This window comes from Oikopleura dioica, chromosome 1 (assembly GCF_907165135.1).
Source record: "Oikopleura dioica chromosome 1, OKI2018_I68_1.0, whole genome shotgun sequence".
NCBI lineage: Eukaryota > Metazoa > Chordata > Appendicularia > Copelata > Oikopleuridae > Oikopleura > Oikopleura dioica.
This window is the reverse complement of record NC_137291.1, coordinates 7,205,081-7,216,681: the sequence shown is the minus strand read 5'-3', so window position 1 is coordinate 7,216,681 and position 11,601 is coordinate 7,205,081. Positions and strand designations below refer to the sequence as shown.

General features: G+C 41.8%; 2 protein-coding genes across 4 annotated transcripts; one reads left to right on the top strand and one right to left on the bottom strand.

Moving 5' to 3' along the window:
* The first annotated feature begins 2,845 nt into the window (after positions 1-2,845).
* On the top strand, positions 2,846-8,746 carry LOC145700044 (uncharacterized). 3 transcript variants are annotated; one of them, XM_081777314.1, is made up of 7 exons: positions 2,846-3,203; positions 5,847-5,960; positions 6,135-6,349; positions 6,834-7,003; positions 8,027-8,083; positions 8,135-8,442; positions 8,522-8,746. In XM_081777314.1, exons 1-7 carry the CDS (start codon positions 3,129-3,131, stop codon positions 8,525-8,527), a joined length of 945 nt encoding a protein of 314 aa, XP_081633440.1. In that variant the 5' UTR covers positions 2,846-3,128; the 3' UTR covers positions 8,528-8,746. The 3 variants fall into 3 exon arrangements, with proteins under 3 accessions (XP_081633440.1, XP_081633431.1, XP_081633448.1); XM_081777305.1 differs by having other exon boundaries at positions 2,847-3,203; positions 6,135-6,337; positions 6,822-7,003; XM_081777322.1 differs by having other exon boundaries at positions 2,852-3,203; positions 6,135-6,337.
* An 11-nt stretch (positions 8,747-8,757) lies between these two features.
* On the bottom strand, positions 8,758-11,481 carry LOC145711875 (succinate-semialdehyde dehydrogenase, mitochondrial-like). Its single transcript, XM_081789563.1, has 12 exons — positions 11,386-11,481; positions 10,957-11,224; positions 10,858-10,916; positions 10,701-10,754; positions 10,191-10,420; positions 10,062-10,149; positions 9,819-9,884; positions 9,553-9,726; positions 9,356-9,503; positions 9,187-9,316; positions 9,040-9,090; positions 8,758-8,983 (listed from the first exon to the last, which is right to left on the bottom strand). The coding sequence occupies exons 1-12, from the start codon at positions 11,479-11,481 to the stop codon at positions 8,869-8,871; spliced, it is 1,479 nt and encodes a 492-aa protein (XP_081645689.1). The 3' UTR covers positions 8,758-8,868.
* Between the last annotated feature and the right edge of the window lie 120 nt (positions 11,482-11,601).

Sequence of the window (11,601 nt, the reverse complement as noted above, 5' to 3'; positions counted from 1 at the left end):
TTTCGAAACATCAAATTTTGGAATTTTAAAGTTTTGACCCCGGAAATGGATTCTACGGTTCAAAAACGATTTTAAGGGTTCTTTTTTGGGGGTCTATCTCGACTCTAACACCTTCAAAATCGCATTTGAAAATTGGACTTTTCGTCGAAAATTGACGAATTTGCTCCAATCTTGGCATAAAAATTGATTTTTCTTGGTCAAATATTGCTAGTTTCATGTTTTTTGAAACAATTTTAACCTGAGGTCGCATTAAGAACCAAATATATGGTGTTTTTAAAAATTTCCATTTTTCGAAGGAAAAAGCTGACGGGGGTCTTAAAGCTCGAAGCCGCAAGCGGCTTCTCGGGTCTTTTGAGGAAACGTGTATTTGAAATGCCATAAAATCGGCCGAGTAAAAACAGGAGTGTGAAAACAACGGCAGAATTTGATTTATCGATAAACCATAATTTCCATTTTTTTACTTGTCTAAGGCCAGCTAAGCACGTGTCGTTAACTCGAGAGCATTTACGGATGACTAGTAACGAGTTCGGTTAATTTTCACTCTCAAGTTCAGCAGATACTGAAATCGACTGAAATCGAGAGTGGCAGATTGACGCGCATTGATTTTTCCATTTATTCGTTGAATTAATTCAGAAGAGGGGAAATGTATAATTTTGGAGATTTCAGGAAGGATGGAAGATTCTTCTGTTACGATCGAATCTCGTGACAAATTGAATGATCCTTGACGAAGCAGAGCACTGAACCGGATGTTTCCTTACATCAACCAGCATAATTTTATATCACCGTAAATAGAAATATTTCCATAAACGAATGACTCGAATCAACATCACCTGAGCGGAAAATAAAGCCAAATTAAGATTTCCCTTGAATCCTTATTTCCCCTCCCTGGCATGTGGAAAGGAATTCTGATTCCCTTAATACGATGGTCCTTGAATCCAAATAGGAAGTGTTGACACTCGAAACGTCAATTGTAACCCGCCATTTTTCAATTGAAAATCGCGCCCTTCCTTTGTTCCCCGCTCTGGAATGCCTTTGCCTGCTAATACTGTTCCTTCTTTGATTGAAGACCAATTTTGTTTCCAATTTCTCGTACGAATATACGAAAAATTCTTAGATAAATATTTTATTTATGAGTTTTAAGCCCTTTGTTCTGGCTGTTTCAAACGTAAATTATTTTTTAATTGAGAAATAAAAATTTTATTATCAAATTATTAATCTCTTTGTTCCTATATTTTCTGTATTTGTCAGTGCATGAGAATATCGTCCTACAAAAATTAAGGATGTCAGCATCTTCGTGATCAAAAAACCTGCCGAAAAAGACCGATTTACGAAAGATTGTTTCCAAGTTCCAATATTCCAGGATTGGTAAAAGTTGGCGCCCCCCGTCCAGCTGAGCTCGGAGCTTGATCCGAGGAGCTCAGAGTGTTTGTGCACTTGTGGGCGCACCTCACTGACCATTTGCACACAAAAACACACAGTGTAGATCGAGCTGGTTACTCTTTCTCCTTGCTTAACTCCTTGTTATAGCCCTCTAATCATATGTTACGAGCGCAAAACACACTTAGTAGTAAAATAAAAAAAGGTGACTCTCTGAGTAGAATGGAATGTACAAACACCCTCGATGGTGGTGGAGGAAAAAATGGCGAAGAAAAAAAGTCACGGAGTGTGGTGGTTGGCCTCTACTATACCAGGGCCGAAGCGAATCTCGACTGCTCAAACATCGGTGTCAATACTAAAATCTTAGGGTGGCTCGGAAGCCTATGCAGTGACAAAAGAAATTATTTGAAATAAAATTTCGGCACTTGAAGGGGGCTCAAATTATCGCGACAGCTTCTGGGAAAATCTTAATGGCAAAGGTGCAAATTTCAATACTGTAATTCTTTCGTTCTTGACGCTACTGTAGCTATGAAAATGAAAGAAATATTTCAGGTATAAATGAAATTAAGGGTGTCAAAATGTTGTTTCTGAAACTTTGTCTTACGAAAAATTTAGCAAAGAAATGGACAATTAAAAACATTGAGCCTGAATAATAATTTAAAATTGCGCTAATTAGAAAATTGTAAATCGCCGGTTCATCAAACTCTTGGGGGCTATTTATAGTGCTGTTCGCAGCCAACAAAATAAGACAGGCAAAAAATCAGAGCGGGCGATCATTTGACGCCAAGGCCAATTAGCTCGATCGCGGATGATCTGCGCAATCTCCTGAGGCTGGGAGAATGAGCTCGCGCCAAATTTTCGCCTTTCACCTCGGCCCGACCACACCCGGAAATTAAATCTGATCACGCAAGTGTCGAGAAAGATCTCTTGATAGCCGAATCCGGCAAATTGAAAAGATCCGGAAAAGAAATGATCGCGCGGATTTATGCCCGGAAAATGGGAATTCTTGCGTTTTACTGTTCACACATTTTAGCGATGACCCGATTGAAATAACCAAAAATTGTCAACTTAAATATTGGGAACCCTTTTTAACGGATTTATTATTTGTCTAGAAAGTCGCCATTTTAACAGATTTTCGAGCTTCATTTGTGAAAAATCCTTTAAAATGTCGACTCTCTTTAGAAATAATAAATCCGTTAAATAGGAAAATTTTAACGGGAATCGCCCGTCTAAGTGGTGAATATACATTTTCATGCATCATGAAAATTGCCATAAAAATCCCTTACTCGCTTCAAATCTTTACGAGCCTTTACGTAAAAGCTCAATAATTACTTGTTCGTATCATAATTTTTTAACTTTGATTGAAACTCCCGGTCGATTAGGATTACTCCGCCATATCAGGCAGAAAGTCGGTGGTGGTGCTTTAGCGACCACCCTAAGAGCTAGTGGCTCGGAATGAGCTGGGCGCCGGCGAGACTGACACCAGCGGCGCTCGAGCTCCTGTTTCGCCACGATCGCCAGGCCAGACCGACTGGAGCCACTAAATAGCTGCCACTGCACACATAGAGCTCAGCAGAAACCAGCTGGACGAGGCTAATACCCACTCGAATTGTTAGTCAAGAGTACCAACTGGTCAAAAATACAAAGAAGCAGAGAAATCATCAAAAAAAAGACAACAACTCGAGAAAAAACACAGAGATCGACCTCAACAGTAACCAACAGTTTCCACAGCAGTAAATCAACGAGGAAAGATGAACCCCACTGGAGAATGGCCCTACCCTTCTGGTCTCCCAGGATGGCCTGGTGGAGAAAACGGCAACGGAATGGTAGGTCAAATTTTCTACAGAAAAGATGCTCTATTTTCCGAGATTTTACTCAGCCGATGAATAATTTTGATCATTGGAAAGAATGATGATGGTATTTTCTACTAACTACTTCTCATTCATTTCCAGTTTTTCAATTTTATATCCATGGCTTAATATTTCCGTCGAGAGCCCTGCCTTGAATTAGCTGCTAAAGCCGCTCGGTCGGGGCATGAATAGAGGCCGGGATCACCCTCCGATCCGACAAGACAAAAAACTCAACAAAGGACCCTCTTTCTCTTTCTTTTTTTCAAACTTGACTTGTATAAATTGCGCTCGACATCATTTTTTTCTTACATTTTATGACGCTCATTAAATGGCTTTTTAATATCATGATTACAAAGATCATGAGTGAATAGAAAATGAAACTATTTTGGTCGTCGTAGATTGAAGGTAAATAAAAAAGAGAGGCCTGGTGCTGGATCGCTAGTGCACCAGAATTTTTTACAGCGAGGAGATTTTGACAGCTTCAAGTGTAGCGCAAATTTGAATTTTCGGACAATTTGGAAGCTGCGATTTATCAGAAATTTCGGGATTACCTGTCACAAATCCTTGATTCTAGCGTTTGAACAAAAGCCAAAATGATTCCTTTATGATTCCCAAAAAATTTTTTATTATGATTTCTTTGATAAAAAAAGACCTGAATGTCAGGTCCTAGAAATAGACATTTTACAGATTCTGAATCATGTCTTTGACATTTTGGGCCGCTTAGTAGGTGGCCACGGTAATACTTCCTACTCTGAGCATCCTGATTACGAGACGATCAAAGCCCGTTTTACGTTTTTATTGAAACTCGAAATAGATAATTGTTATGACCCTGACATTTTGCAAGGGGTTCATTATTGTCATCACTGGCGCACTTATTGCTCCGGCTCCCGTGAGCGGGATAAAATGGGCGATATCTAGTCAATAGCTGCGGATATACGAGTCAGGGTAGTTTACGACTGTCTTTGGCGATGGAATGCGAACCCTAAGGGTCCCCTTAATGATATCATTCTTCATAAATAATACACAAAATTTCGCCAATTTTCGAAAAAGTAAATTTTTCCAGCTCACCTGCATAAATCAAAACCCCGCCAATTCCGCTTTCATCAAGGAGATTTTGTAGTTGTTTCAGCGAAAACCCTTTCCGCGGCGCCAATATTTGTGAAATGTTTTTGCACTGCAAATATAATAGTAACACCAAGATAAATTTATCTCCTGGCTTGATGGTGCCGCGCTTTGAAGTAGGCCAATCTTTCCGCAGAGCAATCATGTGATGGGGCTTAATTTTCGCACTTTTGTAAAACAACTTCGCTTTCTAGGGAAAAAAGTGTGTCAAGAACAATTTTCTCGGGAATTTTATATAGAAGAAAATCTTGAATAATCATTGACGAGTATTTTGCTCGATAAGAATTATTTAATTATCCATGTGGATGTCCTTAATTCTTATCTGCTCCAAAATTGCGTGAAATTCAAGTGCACGGTCAATTTGGCAGTGCCCGTCTTTAAATTTTTTAATCGAGATGTTTGAATTAGTTGGACAATGGTGTCTCTTTATCAGTTTCCACAGGTGTCGTTATCAGTCGCTTATTACCCGCCCTTAACACGTTCCACGCGAGCGGCAGTCTATATCCCTTATTTCTTGCTTCGGGAGTTTGGGAAATTCCAAGAATGCAAAAAGAAACGTAATTTGGGCAAATTTCTTAAGCACCTGAGGAATTATTGCGCGGCGCGGTGGAGGCAGCTCTGCGCTAAACAACATTTAGCGTCAATCACGTGACTAAACAAGCCTGAAATTGAGATGAATGTACACCTGCGCACTTCTAAGTTGAAATCGCTTTTGGAAAGTTTTTTCAGAAATTGCTCTTTTTCAACCAAAGCCGTTCCTAAAAATCGGATTTTCAGGGTCCAAGATAGTCGATAAAACATCAGAATTCGAGACAATCTTAGGCCCCGCAATGTCCAATCTTTGCGATGGCGTCAATACCTAGCAAACATCCAGTCAAGTAATTTTGGCGTTGAGTATTTTGGTATCTTCCGCCAGGGCCGATAGAAAAGCGATAATGTCCTCTCACTCGCTAAGCTCAAAGTACCATTTCGCTAGTTCAAAGTCTATCTATACAACAATTTCAGCTCAACAACAATACTCCAATTTTCGGCAAAGGCTTTCTACTTCCGTGACACTATCGCCACTTGATGTCACTGGTGACACCTCGCTGTCACGATCATTTTACCTACAAGAGTCGAATTAGATCATTTCTTTTCGCTTCAGCTGGGAAAATATTTCTAGAGCTTGCGCAATCATTGCAATTCCAAACAAGCTAATGATGAGTCGCGCTCAATTGAGGCGACTCAAATTTCGCGCCTTTTTGCAATTTCGGAGCTCAAGTGCCCCTCCTCGAGTCCCAATCAACAAAGTGCCCGTCTTATCCTAACACCCTTAGTCTCGGCACGTGGGAGGTGCCTATCTTAGTAGGCACTACTACTTCTTATTGCCACTTTAATTAGGCATTTCAGGCTCTATTTAGTAATCATGCTACAGTTGTAAGTTTTTTTTCTGGGAAGATCTGGGGCGACCGAGCGGATAAAATATTTTGACAGATTTCCTTCAACTTTTTCTTTCAGATGTATCCAGGAATGCCTCCTCTTGGCGAATTCCCCAACGTTCCAAACGGCTTTGCTGATTACGCCAATATGCCTGGCTGGCCGGCTGGATATCCTAATATTCCAGGAGGAATGGTAAGTCACTATTCTATCTGTACAAATTCCACACGTGGCATAATGTGTGTACTTACGCTTTTTTGGGCACACTCCCGGTTCCCGGAGGAGTCCCTTCCCACCTGCTGACAGTTGGCAAATGTCACCAAGCAATTCAATTTACAGTTATCTTCCCATAACTCAAAAACTCTTAAGATGAACCCGGAGCTCTTGCGAGGACTGGCACCAGGACTTCATCCAGGGGGATTATTGAAAACACCCGATGGAAGAAAATCGAAGAACGCGCCAGCCATGAGCCCTGAGGACCGCAAAGTCTTCGATGGCTCCCCACCTGGAATGAAAATCAACGAGGAGGACCTCTCTCCAGAAGAACGCGAGCGGAGAGAAAAAGAACGAAGGTATCATTCGAAGTAAATCCCCTTAATTTTTTGGCGAATATTTCCGATTTTCAAGCATAAGGAGATAAAACTTGTTTATTCTAAATAAAAACTCTTGTCACTAGAATTTTTTAAGAAAAACAAAAACCTCAGCTCCATATGGGTTTTTATCTCGTGGATTTTTGGGTGATAAGTTTTCATTTTTGGTTCCTAAGTTTGCGGTTTTTTTGTCACAGCTGTAGGAGATAAGCGTAGTTGTTGGCGATCCATTATTAGCGTTTTGGATGAGTGATTTGAGGATTTTGATTCATTTGGGGACACAGGGATTACCTCTCTCATCCCAGCTTAATACTGACAGAGAATAGCTTCTAAATGAGGTCGCAGCTGGGTTCTTGCCCGTTGCGTTTACAATTTCTAAGTAGCTTTGTAAACAATACGTTTTTTTTTCCTTGTTTTAATTGTTTATCATTGATGAAATTCGTTTTTAGCTCTTATCTTTACTTAGTGCTCACTTAAGACTTGCGAATAACGCGCGAGAGCGTCTCCGGGTCCGCGATATCAACGAGGCATTCAAGGAGCTTGGCAGAATGTGCCAGATGCATACGAAGTCGGACAAGCCACAGACGAAACTGACGATTCTTCAACAAGCAGTTCAAGTTATCATGCAGTTGGAAATTGAACTCAGAGGTAAAAATGGTCCAAAGTGGTCGTATTCCCCCCTAACTCCCAAAAAACGCTCCATAAAAGTAGACTGTTACAGTAAAAAATCGATTGTAAAGGTGGGATTGTTTTTGACAGGAATTTTGTTTACACCTTGAATAAAAACATTTGACACTTTTTGCTCTTTTGAAGTGCCTTCCCTTAGAAACAAGCACGAATGAGAAACTCTCTCTCAGTATTTTGACAGGTACTCCGAATGCGCAGTTTTCTCATTAATTATTTCTCGCACGAAAGAAGCGCGAGAATCGGCATCAAAGCTCTTCCGCCGCCACCTGCCGACAGAATACACAGAAAGCCTAAGCGACAGTTAACTCGTGGCACTAGCGTTTTTTTCGCATCTGGAAAAACGTACTCAAGTTTTTATGCAAGGAGAATATACAAACTCGGAGGCTCTTTCTTTGAATCTCTCAAGTGTGGGATAAAGGGAATAGATAAGGACATAAGCACATGAAAATGAATACTTTACCTTTGGCACCTGATCTCTTTTACTCCTGATGCATTTCTCTCTAACAAGATTTGGCGCTCGGGAGGTGGTGTAGTGCCGCGCATAGGATGTTATTAGTCAGCTGTTTGGGGGTCGCATGAAGTTGTTAAAGCACCAGTTGAGTGGCAGTTGGTACAAGTAGGCAGAGTAACCCACGCGCCACAGAACCGTGAGTGCTCCATATCACTACCAACTAGTATCAGCAGTATCGATTTCGATGCTCGGGTCATAAAAAAGCACCAGGGACCTTCTCGCTCTTGGTGGCGCCCAGCGGAGTCAGTAGCAGCTAGAGAAACAGCTGAAATCTGGCACCGCCGAGGCTTGCACCCCCAAACCAATGCGACATTTTTTAGTAAATTTTCATCTCCGACGCCCCAGATTGATCGGATTTGAGCCACGCGATCAGGTGTTCCCTCCTGCCGAGCGACCAGACAGAGTTGAAAACAAAGTCCCTTGATTCTTCCCTTGACCCTGGATGAATGATTTATTAATGAAATGCTTTTTAGAACGCCATATGAATCAGAAGTCTGGCCTCAAACGGCGCAATGGCGATATGGACTCTGGTAAGCACTTAATAACCTTATGCCACGATTTTAACTTTGATCCATTTTTAGCTGAGCACGAGTTGAAGCGCTTGCGCCAAATGAGCAATTTCTCGGGCATGATGAACGGCTTTATGCAGAACTCAATGGACGGCAATCCGCTCGGAGATCCGAACCAGCCGCCACAGCCGTTCGAGCTCACTCCTCCCGGACAAAATGTCTTTCCCCAGCAACCGCAGCCACCCCAGCAGCAACCTCAACAACAGCCCCAGCAGCCGCAACAAGGGGCACCCCAACAAGCAGCTCAGACCGCGCAACCTCCAACTAGCCAACCTCAAACACCCTCAATGGGCGAAATCACGCACAAAGTCGAATTTTCTGTAAGTCGAAAAATATTGAAATCAAGGAAGAAAATCACCTTCTTAGATAAGAAACCAGCTCTTTAACAATATTTTTCAGGAATAAGAAGTCAAAAGTCTACTAAACCAATTTCTGGTTGCGATCGCTCTTCAAAGTCTGCCCGGAAAATGCGTTTTCCTTCTATTAGTTATTTTACTATTCGATTCGAATGTTCCTTTTTGGAAAAAGAAAATCATCAAGAAAAATGAGCTTCTCCCTGTAAATTATTATTTCCCTCCCTTTTCACAGTCTCACTGCACATTTGTTGAAAAAAATAAAGGACCTCTGGACACAAAATTAAATTTATTTTTGTTCAGTTTTTCTACAGTCTCTTCTAGTCATGAGTTGGCAGATGTAAAAGGAGAACACGAGTCACATCTTGTGTCTACATCTGGCGTCGACAGTAGTTAACAGTCGGCAAAGCATATGTACTTAGTTTCTAAAAACTCTTCGCTTCCGATCAGTGCTCCTTCTCGTCCTAGACCGGATTCTTTGACTCCTCCGAATGGAGCCTCGCAGCAACTTTTGGGGGAAAAAATATGATATAATTCTTATGAGACTTTAGCGTAATAATAAACGTATCTAATCCCTTCCTGAGCATTCCTGTGTTCGCTCCTACCATGCCGACTGCAAATGATTAGAATTTCAATTTCAGAAAGATCAAGGTGTGAATATCTTTCCCGCATTGAATGTCTGTTATTATTATAATTTATAATCATTTTCCTTCGAGAGCCTCTGCGACTCGCCACACCTGTCCAGCATCTCTGCTGAAGAAATACCCAGCTAGACCAACACGTGACGTATTCAAGAAATCAATAACTGTTTCTTCTTCCTTAAATTTTCCAATCGCAGCCACTAGAAATTTACGCGAATCATTCTACTTTGAAAACTTACGGGGTCCAAATGTCTCTTCTTTGAAGCAAAGTGACTCCCACGAAACATTGCTCACTACAGTTGGTTCTAAGTACAGTCCGCCAAGTGATCCGCCACCGATTTCTAGCTTCGCTCCTTTCTCCAGCGCGTCTTCAAGATGTCGTTTGACCTTTGGATTATTGAATTATGCGATGTTTGAAAGCTTCGAATTTTGCTACCTTGTCAACGCCCATCTGGTTGATCATTGGTCCCATGGTGGCCCCGTTCAAGATATCGCCAAATTTGAGCTCCTTCTTGACAGCTTCGACGAGTTTAGCAACAAACTGGTCGTGAACGTCCTCATGGACCATGATGTTGTTGGAGCAAACACAGGTTTGCCCGGTGTTCCTGAACTAAAACAAAAAACGTGAGGCTCAGGCTAGGTGGTCCACGGACTTATTAATTGTTAAACGCTGACTAGAGCTTCTCAATCGGAAAAACTTACTTTGGAAGCCATTAGGCCTGCGACGGCTTTGTCCAAATCGGCCGAAGGGAAAACAATAAATGGTGCCTTTTCAAGATTTCATGAAAAATAAACTAGCCTCAGAAAAAAATGAACTTTGCCTTCGGAAATAAAAATATTCTACTGGAAAATATCTCGACTTTTCAGGCGGACTTGAGTATTTTTGTGCTGACAGATGTCTTTCTGAAGGGAAATTGGCATGCAAGAATCTTCATGAAAACCAGCCTGTCCTCCAAGTTCCATGGAACATTTCTTAACTGTTCCAGCGCATTGGCTTAGCAACAGCTTGCCGACTCTTGTGGACCCGGTAAAGCTGAACATCTGAGTGTTTCCAATGTAGATTTATAAACGAACCTAAGCGCTGTGACCTTGGGGCTGCGACAAATAGTCTCTCCGACAGTGGCCGTGAGTTCCTCGCTCGTCGGTAGAACATTCACTACTCCCGCAGGGATGCCAGCTTCGTCCGCGAGTTTCGCCAAGGCCAGAGCGGAAAGAGGGGTTAATGCTGCTGGCTTAATAACCACCGTGCAGCCAACAGCAATAGCTGGCGCTACTTTTCTTTCAAAAAGAATTTCTATTTGCTCCTTATCAAGTCGTTTTTGACATGGTCGTTTTGAATAAAAACTCCTTTCCTTGCAATCATAGCTGCAGGGAAATTCCATGGAGCGATCATTCCAACGACTTTAATCGGGTTTCTTATTCAAAATCATCACAATATCCACTACAGTAGGAATAAAAAATGATGGTGAAATCAAGGAAGAGATTTTCCTTTTTTCGAATTTTGCTCTTTCTTTATCCCAAAGCTGCATTACTTTCGCATCACGTGTGATGAGTTTTTAAGATGGTTTTTATGAAATAATAAACGTTTCCTCCAATGGGCTGCTTAATCGTAACGATTCTCCTATCGGCCCAAGGACTATTAAAGCGGTCAAGTCTCTTTGGTCTTGAAGGCCGGTAAATCAGAATGTCTCGTCAAGTGGATGAATAAATAAGACACTTGAGGCAGAAGAGACCGCTTTCTTGACATTGTTTCGCCATGCACGCGACGTCCTTCAGCAGCAGCCCACTCGCAGAAAGACGCTAGAAAAAGCCTCTACAGACGAAAGGAAAAATCGTTTACCTGAGTAATTTGCTTCGCCTTTCCCCTCTCCAAGCGGCTTGCCATTTTCGAAAGTTATAATTGCCCCAATTTTATCAGCATTTGACGTGATCAACTCCCCCCATTTTGCAACCAGTGCTCCACGGGCTTTCGGTGTCATTTTTCTCCACGTCTTGAAGGCTGCTTCAGCAGCATCAATCGCAGCTGCAGTATGATTCGCGTCACAACTTGCTACTTCCGTAAGTTTTTCCCCATTAGCCGGGTTTGTGACGGAAAATGTTGCGCCGGTCTGTTATTAAGTTATTCATTTTTCCAAATGCTTACGACTTTCGCGTCTAAGGCACAGTCTGAGGCTCAATAATAGGTCGATTCGGGTCGGATTCTGAAGTTTAGTCTAGTCGACAAAAGTCTTCAGGCTTTGAACTAAAATTTCAATAACTCTTCCTTTACAAATTTTCCATTGATGTAGGCATCCGTCTGCAGCAGGTCGCCACAACGCGCCTTGTCAAAAGTAACTTTCTCGGGAACGCCGAATGAAAAAACCATTTTCAGCAACTCTGAATTCAATTCGGAGTTAAAAAATTTCCACGGGGTTTATCAAGACTGCTTAAAATCAAGGCAAATATTGAATGAACTCTCTGCAGCTCGGGCACCGGCTGTATAGGG